The sequence below is a fragment of the Rhinoderma darwinii genome, chromosome 1, assembly GCF_050947455.1.
Source record: "Rhinoderma darwinii isolate aRhiDar2 chromosome 1, aRhiDar2.hap1, whole genome shotgun sequence".
Classification (NCBI taxonomy): domain Eukaryota; kingdom Metazoa; phylum Chordata; class Amphibia; order Anura; family Rhinodermatidae; genus Rhinoderma; species Rhinoderma darwinii.
Genome location: NC_134687.1, coordinates 398361851 through 398382768, shown reverse-complemented (window position 1 = coordinate 398382768; position 20918 = coordinate 398361851). Strand labels below are relative to the sequence as shown.

Here is a 20918-nt window from a genome sequence, read left to right as displayed (position 1 = left end):
GGCTTTTGGAGCGCAGATTTTGCTTGGTAGTAGTTTTGTTTAGTGTTTTACTGGTGTTTCAGTTTATAATGTGGGGGCATATGTAAGCTGGGCGGAGTACATCAGGGTATATGTAAGTTGGGCAGAGTACATCAGGGTATATGTAAGCTGGGCGGAGTACATCAGGGCATATGTAAGCTGTGCGGAGTACATCAGGGTATATGTAAGCTGTGCGGAGTACATCAGGGTATATGTAAGCTGGGCGAAGTACATCAGGGTATATGTTTGCTGGGCGGAGTGTATCAGGGTATATGTAAACTGTGCGGAGTACATCAGGGTATATGTAAACTGTGCGGAGTACATCAGGGTATATGTAAGCTGGGCGGAGTACATCAGGGTATATGTAAGCTGGGCGGAGTACATCAGGGTATATGTAAGCTGGGCGGAGTACATCAGGGTATATGTAAGCTGGGCGGAGTACATCAGGGTATATGTAAGCTGGGCGGCGTACATCAGGGTATATGTAAGCTATGTGGAGTGCATCAGGGTATATGTAAGGTGGGCGGAGTACATCAGGGTATATGTAAGCTGGGCGGAGTACATCAGGGTATATGTAAGCTGGGCGGAGTACATCAGGGTATATGTAAGCTGGGCGGAGTGCAACAGGTCATAATAGGATGATGTAATAATGGGGAGAATGAATAATAAAATTAATTATCCCTGGATAGTGACGTACGCTTTGAACCAATCCTTTATGCACAGGCCGGATTATTGGATGCAGGAGTCGCACTTCTAAAGGGTGTCTGTGGTATTGTACAAAATATCTGCACTCCAGTATTGCCTAATCTTTGACTTCTTCACTAGCCCCATATGTAGCACAGACCCCAAAATGTCATAGTTTCCGCTGCATTTACAGGGTCTACCAGTGGGGGCTGCAAATGATGACGTGGGGTTTTAGGTGAAGAACTGCACATATAAATTAGTCTGGGCCGTCGTTTTGCATTATTGCGTTCCAAGAGTCCGAACTTTTTATTTTTCCGTTGACGAGCTGTGTGAGTGCTTGATTTTCATGGGACGAGCTGTCGTTTTTATTAGTATCATTTTGGGGTACATGTGATAATGTGATCAGTTTTTATTCCATTTTTTGTGAGGTGAGGAGACCAAAAAACAGAAATTCTTTCACTATTTTTTTTATAATTTTTTACCGGCGTTCTCTGTGCAGTATAAACAACATGTTTACTTTATTCTGCGGTTTGATACGATTATGGCAATACCAAATTTATATAGTTTTTTATATGTTTTACTACTTTTACAAAATAAAACCACTTTTTTTCTAAATAAAATGTTTGTGTCACCATGTCCTGAGAGCCATAACTTTTTTATTTTTTTGTCGACGGAGCTTTGTGAGGGCTTGTTTTTTGCGTGACACACTGTAGTTTTTATTGGTACCATGTTTGGCTACGCGCGACTTTTTGATCACTTTTTATTCCATTTTTTGGAAACAACGTGACCAAAAAAGGAAATTCTGCCATTGTTTTTTATGGTATTTTTTTTACGGTGTTCACCGTGCGGGATAAATAATATGATATTTTTTTTAGGTCAGGCCAATACGAACGCGGCGATACCTATTATGTCTAGTTTTTGTCTTTTTTTTTTTTCATTTTTTTTCTAATTATAAAGGGCTTGATCAGGGATACAAGGCGATTATTGTTTTTATTACGTAAAACTTGTATTTATTTATTTATCTAAAACTTTTTTTTCACTTTTTTTTCACTTTTTATTTTACACATACTAGGTGACTGGAAGATCTGATCTTCTGATCCCCTGTACAATACACTGCACTACTTCTGTATGTACTTGTGTAGTGCAGTGTATTGTAACTGTCACTTTACAACTGACAGTTGAGCCTATTACGTCCTGCCTTGGGCAGGATCTAATAGGCTCCCATACCTGGCAACCAGGAAGCCGTTGCTAGGCTTCCTGGTTGCCATTGCAACTATCAGAACCCCGCGATTTTTCGCGGGGGGGGGGGCAATGGGGTGCAGAGGGAGCCCCCTCCCTCTGTATCAATCACTTAAATGCCGCTGTCGCTATTGACAGCGGCATTTAAGGGGTTAAACTACAGCGATCGGAGAGGACAGTGATCGCTGTAGTTGCAGTGGGATGTCGGCTGTATATTACAGCCGACATCCGATGAAGATGGAGCGAGCACAGCTCCTGTGCCCGCTTCATCCTCTGGGCGTTACTATACGCCCATTTTCGGGAAGGGGTTAATAAAAATAGTGGTTTTTTTTTTTACACCGCTTTCTCTGATCTCCTCACGTATCTCACAGAAGTGAGGAGATCAGCGAAAGTGACAGGAGCTTTCTCCTGCAGACGACGTCACAGACGGCTGTGATTGGTCAGTCTCTGAAGACTGACCAATCACAGCAATCGCCGGCATTGGGGACTGCTAATTGGTCCCCAGGCCGGTAGCAGAGACGGTTAGCTGTCAATGACAGCTGCCGTTGCTGTTCTGTCACTATGTGATTTCACATAGTGACAGTTTATTCCTGCGCCGTAATAGTACGTCGAAGGTACGCTGGCATAAGCGGCCAGCGACGTACTATTACGGCGAAGGTACGCAAGGAGTTAAGAAACTCATTAGCATAAATCTAAAATTGTTTATAACTTGCTCACATGTGAATAGGCCAGACTTGGAAGAATAAAGTCAATTGGAGCATTAGTAGTACAACATCTAGATGGGGCTGGGCTGCAACACTAGATACAGCGCACAGATGAGAGCTGCACGGTCTTGTAAAACAATGAGTTGTGGCAGTAGAGTGTGCCGTGAACCCTCTCTTTGTGATTTGATATTGAGTGCATCGGTCTGACCCCCACCAATCACATATTGATGAGCTATATTATGAATATGTTTTGAATGTTTAAATGTACAGAACCTCTTGGTAAGTTAAGTTTATTACTTTGGGTACATTTAAATGTGAAGTGTCAAGTTCTGACGTTGTTTTTTTTTTTTTTTTTCATGGACCGCTTGCTAAGAGAGGTATGGGCATTGTTTGCATTGCCATATACACGTGTGGATATATGGTTTCGTTTATGTAGATATCGGTGTAGGCAGATTAAAGCCCCTTATTAAGACTTGGGACTTTTGAGGCTGTACGCATTGTAAACCTTAAGGACAAGCAATTTTTAAAAGTTTTTCCATTGTCACATTCAAAGAACTATAACTTTTTTTTTTTTTTTTCCGTCGACATAGCTGTATAAGGACTTTTTTTTTTGGTGGGCAAGTTGTATTTTTTTAATAGAACCATTTTGGAGTACATATTAGGGCCGGGCGATCAAATTAATTTGATTCACCCTCAAGGACTCTCACGATTCTGTTATTTTGATTTCTTTATTGCCGCCGTTGCGCTGTACTGTGGGGAAGCTCCGCCTCGTCATCTGCCCGGTCTGCCCTGTTCTGACTCTGCTTCCCTATGGAACTGCTGTACTATACTGAACAAAATGATATAGCCCGAAACAGCAGTTCTGTCAAATAAGCAGGGACCTCCTATATAGCAATACTACCCTGTAGATACCACCCCGCTGTAGATAACACCCCTCCTTGCAGATCGCACCACCTCCACCCCCCTTCTAGATCGCACCGCTGTATACAGCACCGGCTTGCAGATCGCACAACCCTCCCCTTGTACCTTGCAGATCGCACCCCCCCTTGTACCCTGTAGATCGCACAACACCCCCCCCCTCGTACCTTGCAGATCGCAACCCCCCCTTGTACCTTGCAGATCGCAACCCCCCCTTGTACCTTGCAGATCGCAACCCCCCCTTGTACCTTGCAGATCGCAACCCCCCTTGTACCTAGTAGATTACACCACAACCCCCCCCCCCCCATCGATCGCTCCACTGAAGCTGCTAGTCCTCCTGTAGCTCCTCCTGAATCCCCGGCCAAAGCGTCGGCAACCTCTGGCTGGGGATTCGGCTCCTAGTGGCATCTACAGCGGCGCGATCTACAAGGAAGTGGGGTGCGATCTGCAAGGGATCGGGTGGTGCTGCGATCTGCAAAGGAGAGGGTGGTGCTGCGATCTGCAAAGGAGGGGGTGGTGCTGCGATCTGCAAAGGAGGGGGTGGTGCTGCGATCTGCAAAGGAGGGGGTGGTGCTGCGATCTGCAAAGGAGGGGGTGGTGCTGCGATCTGCAAAGGAGGGGGTGGTGCTGCGATCTACATGAGGGCGTGGGGGGGGCTATCTGCAAGGGAGGGGGAGGGGGTGGTGCTGTGATCTACAAGGTGAGGTACGATCTACGTTGGTGTGCTATCTGCAAGGGATTGTGGCACTGTCGACATGGGCACTGTGGTACTTTATTGGGCACTGTCACTACATGTGGGCACTGTGGCACTATCTACCCTGACCAATGCAATCCATCTTCTCTTTTTTTTTTTTTTTTTTTACCGGCCATGAAAGATGGACTGGAAATGGATGAGAATTTGGAGACACTGATGCAAAATGGACAAGAAAAATGGATTGATCAGTTTTTTAATGGCCATTTGTTTTTCACTGTTGTGTGATTGTGGTCTAAATGACTGATGCCAGGAGTCTCGTTCACATGTACCGTGATCGGGCAGAATAATCCGGCTGACACACGGACCGTTTTTCATTGGCGGAATTCACGCGACCGTGTTTTGACCATGTCTGAGACCGGCTGAGGTGGTGACTGGCAGAGAGGGATATTGGTGCACGCAGTGCTTCATTAATTATAGGTTCTGTTAGCAACAGCCTGGGCTTGAGGAGCAGAACGCCCGATCTGGGGGAAGAAACTTCTGAGCAGGCTGCCGTAAAAAGACTATGTAGGCGTTAAGGGGTTAAAAGTATATACTAATTCAATGTATAAATACATGTTTAAATTAAATTTTGCAAGGAAAAAATGTATCATTTGTAAGAAGAGTGGAGTAAAAGTGTCTTACTGTACGATGCCGATAGTAGCTTTAATAGGGCTGTTTGGGTATTTTTCATGTAATATTATGACAGCTTGACAGTAGGTGCTAATGTGGGTGCCAGTTGGCTTCCATATACATGATCGGTTATATCTGCGCCCTTTGGAATTTGTGAAGTCATTTCCAATACATAAATTAGTCTGGTTGCTGGCAACTGTTCTTGTTAGCATGTCATAGATTTTGCTGATAAACAAGTTTTGGTATGGATGTCACTGCCCCCCCCCCCCCATGCACATGCACCGAGTACGTGATTCCGGGCACGTCCGGCTGCGGACAATCATCCACATTTGCGGACCGTGCTCCCATTATAAAGTATGGGAGCTCGGTCCTATTTTTTCCGAAAGGTTTCTACGGCAAGGACACCATTAAGAAATTAATTGGTTCGTAATTACGGACGAAATCTATGGGCGTGCATAATTGATTATAGATTGTGTTAACCTGTTCCCAGCTGGGGAACACAGAAGTTCTAATCTATTAGATATACATTTTTCCAGTTGTATTTCTGATAGTTGTATTTTTTTCAAGCATGCTTGAAAAAGGTCCCAAGGTGGGACGCAAACGTTGCATTGTACCTGCCATGTTGGCATAATAAACCACTTTTCTTCACTTTGAACATCGGAGTGCTGCTGGATTTACTTTTGGGATATCTATATGGTCTTTGATCAGCTGGCACCTGTATATTACTGGATAACTTCTGCTTGGAACCTGAGTGCTGCTTCTCCTTTCTGCGTGTGTGCGTCAATCTGTATGTGAATATATTTCTGTGTGTGCATCTACTACATTATCTGTACTCCGAGTTATCACTGTGTGTAGATCTGGGCGATTTTACATAAGGGAATTGCAGGCATAGTTATCCAATACTATATATTGATTATCAGGGTTGTCCCTTAGCCTGAAGTAAGACAAGCCTGTAATGAACAACGTCGTTCTCAAGGAGCACAATTATAAATACTTATTATTCTTTTGCTAGCAAACCCGTGTAACGGCTTTTCTATACTTGTAGTAATATAACAGTGTAAAAAACAGCCTGTCGGAACAGAACGCCGTTTTCCCATTGAAATCAATGAGCAGATGTTTGGAGGCGTTCTGCTTCCTATTTTTCGGCCGTTTACCTGCCGAAAATAAGCCGCGTGAACATACCCTTAGGCTGAGTTCACACGCGGCGGATTTGCTGCATGAAAGCACACCGCGTATCCGCCCTGTGCGCCGCAGAGAATTCCGGCCGAAAAACCGCACCAAACTGGTGCAGTTTTTTTGCCCGGATTGTCCGCTGCGGATAACGTTTCATCCCAGGAGACCGCTGCAGTCTGTGGATGGCTGCAGTGGCGGTCACATGGGATGAAGCGTCATCACAGGTGTCCAAGGAAGAAACACAGACTTCTGGGTAAGATTACTATATATATATATATATATATATATATTATTTTTTTTATTTTATTTTTTCTATGTCCCTTTTTTTGCAGTGGAATCTATGCGAATCCGCCTAAAAAAAAAAAGTGCAGTGGCTTTTACCTCCCATCGAGTTCAATGGAGAAAAACGGCAACAAATAAGCAGCGTTTACACAAATACTATTGACATGCTGCAGAATAAAATTCTGCACCTCATACAAATTTCTGAGCGTTTTTTTTTTGCTCTGTATTTACGCAGCGTGTGGATGAGATTTGTTATATTGCATCTACTTTGTTGCTACTGTATTATGCTGTGCATTTTCCACAACTAATTCTGTTGCGGAAAATCCCCAGTATTTTACGCAACGTGTGAACTGATCCTTAGGCTACATGCATACATTGCATATTTTGCTGCGGAAAATACCAAAACCGCTGGAAATTCGCACCTAGTTGTGCGGTTTAAGTATTGATGCGTTTTTCAGCGTGCTTTAATGCTGTGGGTTTTGGTGCGTTTTCCACGGCACTAGGCAGATACAATCCGCAAGTGGAAACGCAAGATAAATTGACATGCTGCAGATTTTTAAAAACGCAGCGCAGGTCAATTTCCGTCACGAAAAATACCGCAGTGTGTACTAGGGATGCACGATGCATCGAAACTTATATACTGTTTCGATGCCGTGCACCCTCAAACGGTACGATACCATTATTTCATGTATTTCGATACTAAGCTGTGCGGCCGCGCAGCTTAGCATTGTAACACATGAATGTTGTTAGAGCAGGGCTGCTGCTGTGTAATACAGCCATTGCCCCGCTCCTGAGTCCTGACAAGTGCGCGCGGTCAGCATGAGGTGATGCGGCGAGCGCTGCACTAATGAGCGGCGGCACTGAAGACTGAACATGCCGGGCACACTGCAAAACACCCCCATATTCTGTCCTACGTGCCTGAACCGCCGCTCATTAGTGCAGCGCCGGCCGCATCACCTCAGGCTGACCGCGCGCACTTGTCAGGAGCGGGTCAATGGCTGTATTACACAGCTGCAGCCCCACTCTAATGGCAGAGATCTTGAGAAACCATCTCCGCCGCTATTCCCCTGAATGCTGCGATCAAAGCTGACTGCAGCATTCAGGGGAGAATGAGAAGGGGGGATGCCCCTTGGATCGCGTCACAGGAAATCCCTGTGACTCTTTTGAGGGACATACCATATATGGGCAGACAGCCCAGGGTCCATTGAAGGCCCCCAGAGCTGTCTTACCATGTTTCCTGTTGTTAGAGCATACTTAGGTATGTCCTAACAACTGCCTGTGTACTATCCGTACTGTAATATAGATATATGCCAGTACATTAAAGTTTAAAAATTATAAAAAAAACAGTGATGTTAAATGTAAAAAAAAACAAACCATAAACCCTTTTTTACAATAAACATCAAAATAAGTCTCAATACATAAAATATACATGTTGGGTATTGGCGCGGCCGTAATAACCTGCACAACATTTTTTTTTGCATCATTTATGATGTGTACGCTGTAAATTTTTTTAATAAAAAACGCTTCTGACACTTATTGTGAGGCACGAGGTGGGATGAATGTAACCTCCATGTGCCTCACATTAATAGTAATTAACCCCATCATGTACCTTACACAATAACACATTATGACTGAGAAACATAATGGGGTTAATTACTATTAATGTGAGGCACATTCAAAATGCATCATCACACCTCGCGCCAAACATCAGAAAACGGAAGAAATGTTTTTTTATTTTTTTTTATTACTGTTGGCAAAGTATCATTTTGGTATCGAAATCGCAATACTACACACAGTATCGGTATCCAAGTCCAAATTCTGGTATCGTAACAACCCTACTGTGTAAATGAGATTTCCTGGGATCTCATTGACTATGCTGATACTGTATTACTCTGCGGATTTGCCCCACGCAAGTCTGCGTGGCAAAACTGCAGGTAATATGCATCATGTGCATTGAGCCTTCTAAATAAAACCCGGCTGATACTTTCCAGAAATCACAACACACTTGTACATGAGTTGTGGCTAGTATTGCGGCTCAGTCACACTATCTTGAATAGAGTGGAGACGCAATACCTGTTGACAAGGGAAATGGTAATGTCCAGTTTTCAGTTTAATACATTTCCAGGAGCGATAACAGAGGTGCAGAGTTCTAAGAAAAGATGCTCCCGTTTTGTTATTTTTGCGGCCCGCAAAATGCCTGTGGACAACAGTGGAGAAAAAGCTGATTTTTATTTTTTTTCTAATCACGGACATACATAACCTTTACCTCAGCTCAGGCTTGTCCACTCATGCGAAGCATCTTTGGACAACCTGAAACAACGTCACACTGTGGGTTTTTTACTCTAGACTCACAGCGTAGTGTCCGCACTTAGTGCCCACTGCTTTAAAGTGACGCATTACCGTTCTTTCTCTAGTAATGGCCTTCAGTGTTTGTGGTCAGTTATATTACATTTATGCTGCTGTTATGGACTGTCTGCATCCAGTGCTTTGGACAAGAATGCACTTCCCCTAAAAACTACATCTGGTTTAGTATTTTTGGCTTTTGTCCAGTGAAATACCTCATATTAGAGAGTTGAAACCAAATTGCCTGTTCCTTGTTTTCTCTGTAAACTGAAACGATTTCTTCTATTTTCTCATTTCCGATGTCTGGTCACACCTGTGTATTGCTTGGCTTGGAGTGCATAATAAATATTTAGCAATATAGAATAAGAGGGGGGAGTATTGTTCTTTGTAAGCAGCACAAGCAAAAAAAAAAAGATACCCTAAAGAGACTCACAGGCTCATGAAAATACTGTCCATTAAAATGGACACTAACTATTCAAACAACTTCTGCTAATCTAATAGTATACCTGATAATAATCAACTTTGTCATTTACTGTTGAAATGTAGTTGTTTTATCCACTCAAATTCCGTGTGAAGTTACTGCAGCTAAGTGTCTGCCTTCCCATAATCTTCTGTCCACCCCCTGTCGTCAAGCACAATACGTCCCTAGTTAGAGCAGAGGAGACAGACTACAGTAAGTGTGGGGGGGGGGGGGTGTCTCTTCACTGCCTGCCCATTGAAGTGTATGAAAAGGGGAGGGGGAGAAGGGAGAAAGAAACGCAGACAGGCTGTCAATGAAGTCTACAGAGAAATGAGGGGGAGCAAGAGAAGACACACAGACACGGCCCATAGGAGTCTATGGAAAGGAGAAGCAGGGAGAGATAGTCAGCCCATAGAAGTCTATAGGGAGGGGGAGCAGGAGGAGTGAGCAGAGTGAGATAGGAGACAGAGAAGGTGTCCACAGAAGCCTATGGAGAGGGAAGGGTAGAACAGGAGGAGACACACAGATGCGGCCCATAGAGGTCTAAGCAGAGGGGAGGGGGAGCAGGAGCAGAGAGAGGCACACAGACACGCTACCCATAGTCTATGAGGAGGGTAGCAGGAGCAGTCAGAGACTCGCACAGATCTGCAGCAGCTTTCTGGTAAGAGTTGTCACCCCAGTTGTTGCTGAGTGTATGTATATATTTTAAAGAAGAGCAAGATTCTCCTATGTGTGCAGTGTATAAAAGATGGCATGATAGCAGTTATGCTCCGCCCACTAGCTCAGACAACTGAGAATTAGAGCTTGCAGAGGGGAAACTGTCTTCAAAAATGCAGAATACAAGTCCTATAATGCCCCAAAATAGTGTTATTCCTCATGTACACATATGTGACCGATTTATTCTGAAACTTTAAGGAACCAGAGAGAACCTGGGATGAGCTGCTAAGTAGCAAGAATTTGGATAGGCGTCTGTAGAAATCTGCCTCAAAAGTTGGGAGATAGCAGCAAATTTCTGGACACTTAATTCATGAACCGCCAGGTCAGCAAGAGCGGTAGATTCTCTGTTATCAGCTCTGACTCATATAGGTTAGCACGAAGCAGGAAAACAACTCTGGGGTCCATATGTACTAATAACTCCTATGGAAAGGGTTTGCCTTTATTAGACCATAGGGCTCCGCTCTATTTGGTCCTTTTATATTGATGTGTTACCCTGGGTCTATAGCGCCATTATTTTTATGTAATTTGTTTCACACGGTTTTATTTACTTTTTTTTTTTTATAGGGCTTCCTGTCATTTATGTGTGCTCCACTCATTGGTGCTTTATCAGACGTTTATGGGAGAAAGTCTTTCCTGCTTATAACCGTTTTCTTTACATGTGCCCCTATCCCGTTAATGAGGATAAGCCCATGGTAAGTGAACAGGAACTGTTATATAGATAATGCCAAATAAAATCTCATATACCACCTTGCTGTCCTTTCATATAGCCACAGTCCATCAGTGGAAAGCCATTAGTCCATAAGTTGTGCAGGTATCTGTATGGAAGTATAATCTGTTCTTTTTCTCCCCTTACAGGTGGTATTTTGCTATGATTTCAGTGTCTGGAGCGTTTTCTGTTACATTCTCTGTGATTTTTGCCTATGTTGCGGACATAACGCAGGAACATGAAAGAAGCACAGCTTATGGACTGGTGAGATAAATGACATTCAGCATTTAGAAGTGTAGTCTACGTTGTGCGATCTCATAAAATGTGACTCGATGGATATTAAATTACTATGAAAATGATAGGAGAGTGGTAGGTCTTCTAGGGCATGCTCGTTTCAGGCTGTGTTCAGATGTTTCTGCAGATTTTTCTTGCAGGTTTTCCATAAGTGCAGCAGAAAGCTTTTACATAGTGCCAAAAAGAATTGGTCTTTGTCACATAGGGTAAGGCCTCATGCACGACCGTGTTTTTCATCCATCCGTAAATACGGATCCATAGTCCTGTGTAATTCATCCGCATAAACAGCCCGTAATGCATCCGTATTTACGGATCCACTAAAAAAAGGAGGAATCTAGGGTAATCCCCTGGCGTCGCATAGTAACGCTTCCGTCATTACGGAAGCGCCCATACACTTCTATGGAGAGCCCCTGCTGTAATTACGGACAAAAAAAGGGCATGTTCTATATTTTCTACAGCATGGGCACCCATCCGGAAAAATACGAAAGGTGTCCGTTGCCCATAGAAGTGAATGTGTCCGTAATTACAGATGAAAAATACTGTTGTGTGCATGGGGCCTAAACCGGTCTTATCCCTGTTTCTGTGATGCCACTGGTGTAAAAATAATTTTAGACCTAAAAGACGTGTAAAAACCAAAAATCTCCTGAAAGATTTCTGTTAGAAAGAAACATTGTTGTGGGTCCGTGAGCTGAAACCTCCACCCGGTTCTCGGCTTGGTAAAGCATCCAAGGTTTTACGGCACTAATCTGAGATTTCCAGAACTCTAAATGTCCGGCTCAGCCTTTCTTCTTAGCCAAGCTCCTATGTTAAATGTGCGATCTGCTTTGTAGTATGTGGTTTTTTTTCTACCAGGGAATAAATAGTGGTCAGAAAGTGAGTGTTTTATCTAGATGTAGGTAACGGTCAAACTCCTCGTTATTCACCTGTTGTGCTATCTAGATGCCAGTTGAGGTTCGAGTACTGCCTTCTGTCCTTTTTTTTAAGCTTAAAAAGGTTTCCCCCACTAAATAAAGTGATGGCATATAACCAGAATGCTCCAAAGTTTCTAATCGTTGAGGGTCCAATGGCCGAAGCCCCCACTCAGAAGGAAAGAGGTATTTAAACGCTTTGGCGCCAGCTACATGATTTACAAGGAACTGCAACAAAGTACTATTCGCTTGAATAGAGTTGTGCTAAAGTTCCCTGTACAGTGCGTGTGCAGAAGCGCCAAAGGGATCTCAGTCCCTTAGTTTTCAGGTTTGGCTGGGGTCCCAAAAGTTCCAACCCACACTGATCGTAATCTTATGGCATTTCCCAGCCATAATATCAGAAGATAGGAATACCCCTTTACAGTTGATGTCCACCTTCTTAACGCTACACTGTTTTTGGGATCAACATTCTGTGTTAATTAATTTCTTAGTTTTTGCTTGATAGTGGTTTGAGCTTATCCTTTCGGTTAGTGCTCCAAATTCCCTGCACAGCCATGGTGTTAAATTAAAATATTCTGCCACCACTAGGTGGAGCTTACTGTGTTATTACTGTCCGTGTGTAAACTGGATGCAGTAAGCTCATAAGCTCCCCCTAGTGGTGATTTATGGAGCGGGTTTGCTGCTCTGTAGCAGAACAGAGCTGTGACCACTATTTTATATATATATATATATATATATATATATATATGCACCCACCCACAAACAACATGGTGTTCATGGGTGGACTAGCACATTAAAGGAAATCTAACCTTAAAAGTAAACCGGAGATAAACTCGTCCACACTGGTTTTTGAGGAGCATTCAGTCAGAAAATTCTGCAAACTCGGGCCCCATGCACACGACAGTAGAAAACCTCAGTTTTTGCGGACCGCAATTGCGGTCCGCAAAAATGGACCCATTCACTTTCATTGAACGCGGACAGCTTTCCGTAGCACTATGGAAGGGTGTCCGTGACGTGGAAATGTTCCGGAGATTATGGAACATGTCCGTTCTTTTGCATTTTGCAGGCTGTGCTCCCATACTTTGTATGGGAGCACGGCCCGAAAATGCGGCTGTCAGTCGGCGGCCGGCCGTGCCCGCAATCGCGGGCCGTGATTGCAGGCACGGTCGTGTGCATGGGGCCTAAGGTGATCAGGGTATTTTCTATAGGATGAAGGAGATGATGTTAGCAGAGAAATTGCTGGGATCTTTACATTTTCTTCATGGTTTTTTTTTTTGCTTTTGTCACTTAAATTTCATGTTCATTTAACCCCTTCCCGCCGCAGCCCTTTTTCAGATTTTCATTTTCGTTTTTTCCTCCCCACATTCCAAAAGCCATAACGTCTTTATTTTTCCGTCGATATAGTCCTATGAGGGCTTGATTTTTGCGGGACGAGTTGTAGTTTTTCGTAGCACCATTTATTTTGACATATACTGTACTAGGAAACGGGAAAATAATAATTTGTGGGGTAGAAAATGAAAAAAACAGCGATTCCTCCATGGTTTTTTGCGCGCCGTTTTTACGGAATTCACTGTGCAATTAAAACAACATGTTAACTTTATTCTGTGGGTCAATACAATTACGGTGATACCAAATATATATAGTTTTTTCTATATTTTACTACTTTTACAAGTACAAACCTAAGTGTAAAAAAGAGAATTTATTTTGTGTCGCCAAATTCTGAGAGCCATAACGTTTTTATTTCTCCGTCGATTAAGTGGTATGAGGGCTTATTATTTGCAGGATAAGCTGTCGTTTTGAATAATACCATTTTGGTGTACATGCGACGGTATGATCACTTTTTATTTCATTTTTTGTGGGAGATGAGGTGACCAAAAAATAGACAAATTCTGGCGTTTACAATTTTTTTTTACGACGTTCACCGTGCGGGTTAAATAATGATATATTGTAATAGTTCAGACTTTTATGGACGCGGCGATACCAATTATGTTTATTTATTTTTTTACTATGCTCTAGGGGGAAAGGGTTTTTTTTTTTTGAACTTTTTATATTTAATTTTTCTTTACACAAAAAAAAACTCTAACTCCTTTTTACTTTTTTTTTTTTTTTTATTAGTCCCCCTAGGGGACTTCAACCAGCGATCGTTAGATTGCTTGCACGATATACTGCAATACTAATGTATTGCAGTATGTCGTGATTCTGACAGGCAACTATTAATATTAATAGGTGTACAAAGATGGCGGACCTGGGGGCCTTCACTAGGCCCCCAGGCAGCCGGAGCAACCATCACCCCCACCCCCCGCGATTGCGTTGCGGGGGGCGCGATGAGCTGTTAGAGTGGTCGCCCCCCTCTTTCTAACGATTTAAATGCTGCGGTCTCTGTCCGCGGCATCTAACTAGTTAAACTAGCGGGATCGCGCTCGAGCGCGATGCCGCTAGTTACTGAGGTGTCGGCTGTAACAAACAGCCGACACCGGCATCGTATGAAGCGGGTTCACTCCGTGAGCCCGCTCCATACTTCCCCTACCCGATTTTGGCGTATGGATACGTCAAATGTCGGGAAGGGGTTAATAGTTCTTATGAACTGTATAATCAAATACATCAGATTCAGATTAATTTCAAACAAACTCTTAGTACACCTGATATATATCTGCTTTGTATTTTACTTACTGTTAAGATGTAATTGTTTATCCATGCAAATTCTGTGTGAAGTTACTGCCACTTGGTGTCTCCTTTTCTCTAATCTGCTGATCACCCCCTGTTGTCAAGCAAAGTCTGTCCCTTGTTACGGAGCAGAATTGATGGATTGTAAAAAGCGTGAGTGTGGGGCAGTGTCTCTTTACTACCTGCCCATAGTAGTCAATGGAGGGGGGGAGCTTGAGGAGGGAGCAGAAACAGAGAGGAGACAGACACGCTGTCTGTGGAGAGGGGAGGAGGGAGCAGGAGCGATGTGAGGAAGATCTAGACAGACGTGTTGTAGAAGGTACTTGGTAAGAGTTATTTCTCACCCCAGTGCTGGATTCTCAGCTACACTGCTCAGTACTGCTGTATAATATGCTCCATACTGCTGCAGCTTCTATATATGTGATCGAGATAGGAGAGCAGGATTCTCCTCTTCTGTGAGTGCAGTGTATAGAAGACGTGTTAGCAGTTAGGCTGCCCACTAGCTCAGAGACCATTGCAGAGGGGATAACTGCTAAGTAATGCAGAATACAAGTCATATAATGGCCAGAAATCGTTAATAATTATCAGAACTGTTAGGTAGACTTTAAAGTCCAGCACATGACTTCAAAATAATCTCACAAGACTAATGCGAGTAGTTTTAACCAATGATGAGACTCCCCTAAAAGTCTAAGCGATGTATGTTTATTTTATATTCGTGTCTTCTCAAACTATTTCATTTTAGGTTTTCTACACTAAAGTTTTATATATATTATTTATTTAATGAACGTCTGATAATTTGAATATTGCATAATCTGTCACCTGTTCGGTCCCATTGATGCTGGATTAAAGATGTTTTACTGTAGTTGAAAAAAAAATAGTTATTTTGCTTCCACAGGTGTCTGCTACATTTGCAGCAAGTTTGGTTACAAGTCCAGCGATTGGTGCTTACATCTCCACGTTTTACGGTGATAACCTGGTTGTACTTCTGGCTACCGTTGTGGCGCTGCTGGATATCTGCTTTATTTTATTGGTTGTGCCAGAATCGCTGAGGGAGAAAATGAGACCTAACTTCTGGGGAGCACAGATTTCCTGGGAGCAAGCCGACCCATTTTCTGTAAGAATTTTTTTTGTTTGCTTTCTGTTTATTGCTTTTTCTGTTTACTATGTTTTTTTACTATTCTAGGCAAAGTCTAAAATGCAAACTTTGCACAATGTTGTAAGTTTCAGGTATCTGCCAGGCAGACTTTTTTTTCGACCAGTGGGACTGTATGACTGTTCGTTTTTGTCATATTTGAGTATAAAATTAAATTCCTCTCTGCTTTATAAAATAACCCCCTGGTCCGACCTGGCATTGTTTTTAGCCAACACCAGATTCATTCATATCGATTTTGGCACGAGCTGCAATGGGGGAGAGATTGGTGCACTGTATTTATAAATCTCTAATGTCCCTTTTATGATTCTTCTTGCACGGTCCCCATGTAGTGGGGCAGAACATAGAAAACGAAAGTGTTGTACCTCAGTTAGTGCTGTGGCTGAATTACAGCCGGAGTATAGTGAGTGTAGTAAACATCTATTATACCCTGTGTATCCACGACTGAGAAGAGCAGCTTCAATTTCTGTATGCTTCGGTACACTAGTCACCACTAAAAACGAAGGCCTCATGCACACATCCGTTGCTATTTGTACAGCCGTAAGTCACGGATCCGTGAAACATGGACCGCACACGGATGGCTTCCGTGTGCGGTCTGTTTTAACGGACCAAATGAAGTGAGACTGATCTGTGAAAAACGGACAAGAGTAGGACCTCTTTAATTTTTCATGGAACGGATGCACGGAACCGTTAAAATAAAGGAAGTGTGCATGACCCCATGGAAATGAATGGGTCAGTGTTCTGTTGGTTAAAAAAACTGATGGCACACTGAAGCATTTCACTGAAGTGTGCTTGAGGCCTATTACAGTGTGACCGCTTGTGGCATGTGTCTTGTACAAGCCTAACACTTTCTACTATTGGAAAAAACAAAGTGCTACACCACATGCCTGCAATATTTTTCCATCTGGCCCTCCTTCCCCCATCTTTGGCGCATATCCTTTCAGTTTATGGAATGACGGGGTGCCATCTTGCTGCTCCTTGTCCTGAATAATGGGGAATCCTCTGCAGAACACCATAACTACCGGAGACCACCAATGTGTGTCTAGTGTGGTCACTGATACAGAAAGTCCTAAACCATTTGGGAGAAGGAGGATTTCAGTGGAAAGGGCCAGTAGAACATTACTGTTATTGTTCAATAGCAGAAAAGTGTTTTTGTAAGCGGAGCGAGGTGTAGTGGGGTAGAGATGGACATTATGGGGCCCTAAGTGACGTGATCACATTACAAATCTTAAACCATAGCCCCGATCTAACATCCCAGAAAATATAGAAATTGTAATATAAAGGATTGCTTCCATTCTTCATTCACGAACAGGCTGTGGTAATACCTGACAATGTGTAAATGAAACCTTTGTTTAGTGTCGGGATTGACCCATGTTTACCACAGCGCCAGCGTATATGCCTGTGACCTCACCGGACAACCTGTTGACATTTCGGTTACTTGTGGCAGAAATGATTCCATGCTCATGCGCTCACACGGTCTCATGTGCTTCACGTTATTACTGTCTTGTAATTGAAATCTCTTACAGACTTGGCCTTCTCCCATTTTGTATGTTCACGGCTTCCCTCTGCTTGTAAACACTACAGAATATGTTGGTGCTATATTAACACCTTAGTGAACAGGCTATTTTAGGCCCTAATGACAAAGCTATTTTTTATTTTTTTTTTATATATATTTTTTTACTGTAATCTTTCCTAATAGGTTTATACCCAGGGCAGACCTGGGGGCCTCTATCCGGTCCCCGGCTGCCATGACACCCCATCTGAGGCCCGCAATTGCATTTACGGGCCGCCGACGGGTGAGAGAGGGAGCTCCCACCCTCTGTAAATTATTTAAATGCTGCGGTCGGTATTGACCACGGCATTTAACTGGTTAAACAGGCGCAATCTAAGCAAACGTCGATCGCGGCCGTTCGAGAAGGAGCCCGGCTCTCATTAGACAGGACTTAGACTGGGCCACCGTGAAAAGGCGACGGCCTAGCCTAAGGTCCCTTAGTGACCGCAGGGAAAAGGCGTTTTGTTGGTCACTAAGTGGTTAATAATGATTTTTTGTTTTATTAGTGGTACATATGAAAACACGAGCTGTCAGTGAGGGGGCGCCCCCTCTTCACGTCTTAGGCCCCATGCACACGACCGTATTTTTCATTCGTAATTACGGACCCATTCATTTCTATGGGCTACGGACACCTTTTCGTATTTTTACGGATGGGTGTCCATTCCGTAGAATTATCCGTAAAATATAGAGCAATAGAACATGTCCAGTTGTCTGTAATTACGGCACGGACTCCCCTTAGAAGTCTATGGGAGGTTCCGTAATTACGAACGGCTACAGATGTGCACCCGTAATTACGGAAGCGTTTGCAGATGTTGCCCATTTGTGGTTTTCTGTTTGCGGACTCTTATTTACGGATACACTACGGACAGTGTTTGCAGATACCGTTCCATATATGTGGATAAGTTGCGGCTGACTATGGATCCGTATTTACAGGCAGTATTTACGGATGGATGGAAAATACGGTCGTGTGTGTGGGGTTAAATGGCCAGAAACAGCGCTGTCACTGTTCCTGGCCGTTAGTCTCGAGTGTCAGCTGTAATACACCAGTTCCAAGCATCACCCCCAGCACGACGCAATAGTACGTCGAGGAGGGGATAAAGGTTAATGACCACTGTGAAAAGGCGGTCCTTAGGGAGTTAAAGGACATCTAAAAGATGCACACGTGTGTAGTTTTTATCCGCAATCACGGATCTGTAATTGCAGATAAGATACGAACACATTAATTTCGGCCACGGACACCTTCCCTTATATTTACAGGGTGTGCTTCTGGGCCATAGAAATGTGCCGCGAAAAATAGGACATGTTCTATTTTTTGCATTTACGGGCCATGCTCCTATATTTATTACTGTGAGCACGGCCCGCAAATGCGGATGACTCTACGCGGGCTGTCCGTGCAGTATTTACTGACCGTGTGCATGAGGCCTGATGCCCCGCACCTCCGACATGGTCAACCCTTAGTCCTGTGTCCGCTATCTGGGGGCTGCATGCCCCAACACTGGTTTTTAGGGCCCACACCACTTGCGACATAACTACCTGTGAAAACCCTACCTAAGACTTATGACTTAAGGCTCCAGCATATATGATGTCACAGATGATTAAGGGAGACCCATCCGATTATGCCCAGGACACCAACTTGTGCACTCTATTGCTCATAGAGCACTAATATATTCTGCAGCGCTGTACAGACATTGTCATCACTTCAACTTTCTAATATAATTTGTTTGTCCTTCAATTGTCTAGATCCCTGTTTGTTGAGAGTGAAGGGAAACATTCATTCTTTACATCCAGAGGCTGAAGATGTGAACCTGACTTCGGTTCAGGGCTCATCACAAAACCGCATACGCTTGACATCCAGACAGGTTTCCAGCTTCTGGATGTAAATAAGGAGTTTTTCCATTAATTAACCTCCGGCTACATTCAGACGAGCGTTGGCAACCTTGGACGCGAAAAACGGACATTTTTCGCATCCGAGGTGCACCCGTGCAGGACGCATTGTCACGGATCCCTATAGACTAGTCTATGGAGGGATGCGTGACACGCAGGAAATAGGACATGTCCTATTTTTCCACGCACCCTTCACGCGCTCAGTTGAAACAACGGTTGTGTGAACGGCCCCATTAAAATACATGAGTCCGTGTGACGACCGTTGTTTTAACGGCCGTCACATGGATGTGATACACGCTTGTCAGAATGAGCCCCAAAGCAGAGAAAATGGCGAGGAATTGGAATAAAACATTGGAAAGTTAAATACATTTTCTTAAAAATGCTGACATAATAAACCCCATTTTATTGGGCCACACTGCCATGGTTCTGCAAGGTGATCCATATCTCTGTAACCCGCACACAGGTTTTTAACACTGCCTTTACTTTCAGCTGATCCAATAAATCTTGAATGCTTATTATTCTAACCTCCTTTCACTTTTTGTTTCAGTCATTGAAAAAGATTGGGAAAGACACCACCGTACTCCTCATTTGTATCACGGTTTTCTTTTCCTATTTGCCGGAAGCTGGACAATACTCTAGTTTTTTCCTTTATCTTAAGCAGGTAGGCATTTTAAAGGTTTCAGGTTCCTGCATCCCAAAAACAGATATTTCACCATTTATAGACCGTTATTTGTACTCCTAAAACCCTAGATAAAGTTCACACGGCGGATTTTACGTGGCGGGTCCTGATGCAAAATCTGCTGCGGAACTATTCCTGCCTTCAAGAAGATTCCTCCCTCCCATGGGAGGTTCAGGCGGAATCCGCCCGAAGACTGAGCAGGTCACTTCTTTTTCCCGCTAGCTGAAAAAAATCCGCTAGCGTGAAAAAGAAGCGGCCGATTCCCATTGAAATGAATGGAAGGTGGAATCTTGCAGAGGAATCCGCCGCAAAATTTCTTCTGTGGTAATATACCCTAGCAGTATTTTTACCTGTATGGTAAGAACAGAAAGGCTTCCAGTTACTATTTGTACTCAATAGGTTGCTGCTTCTTATACAGGTTAAGCAGAACTGTCAAGTGGTAATATAGCGAAGAATAATGTGACATTTCAAAATGATTGTTTGCATGTGACAATTCATATATTGCAATATAGAAGTAATGCCCTCTGTAATTTCTGTTGCAGATCATAGGCTTTAACCAGAGTAGCATTGCTGCCTTTATAGCAGTGGTGGGGATATTGTCCATCGTGGCTCAGGTGTGTACTTTACTGTATCTTACGCATGACCTGCACCTATACGGAGATGTTTACATGTTACCAGCGTGATATTTGATCTAAACCATTGTTCCCGATCACCGTTGAAATTCCTTTGCCCTTTACAAGCATGCATTGTTAAATGAAGAAATGTAAACTTAGCTGGCACAATTTAAAAAAAAAAAAGATACGTATGTCCAAAGTTCATCCAAGTGAAGGGAGAAAGTGAAAGTGTATGGGTAAAGTTTTGATCTGACTTTTACCCCTATTGATCCAGAAGAAGGTAAAAAAAAAAACAAAAAAAAACCTTAAGGCATGAAACAAGCTTCCCCAAAAAGTAAAAATGTCCCCCCTGATCCCAAGTGGCGATCAGACTGGATCAATATTCAGGCAAGAATGTTCTACATTGACATTGGTGCTTTAATTTTTTTGTTCTAAGAAAGGATCTATGCTTTTTTTTTTTTTTTAAAAGCTAACCACTGTCCCTGCTGTGACCAGCTCCTGCGGTAGGCTAGTCCATAGATTTACGGTAAATGAGGCTTGTTTTTTTTTTTCCTCCAGGCGGAGGG

The 20918-nt window shown here is 43.3% G+C and overlaps 1 protein-coding gene across 2 annotated transcripts in view; it reads left to right on the top strand.

Annotated features, from left to right (window-relative positions):
• Nucleotides 1–20918, top strand: part of LOC142653383 (hippocampus abundant transcript 1 protein-like) — a 72949-nt gene that overhangs the window by 44430 nt on the left and 7601 nt on the right. For both annotated transcript variants that reach the window (XM_075828838.1, XM_075828839.1), the window contains exons 4-8: nt 10466–10593; nt 10757–10871; nt 15369–15587; nt 19607–19720; nt 20281–20352. In XM_075828838.1, coding sequence (XP_075684953.1) covers nt 10466–10593; nt 10757–10871; nt 15369–15587; nt 19607–19720; nt 20281–20352 — 648 coding nt within the window. The remainder of the gene's footprint in view (nt 1–10465; nt 10594–10756; nt 10872–15368; nt 15588–19606; nt 19721–20280; nt 20353–20918) is intronic.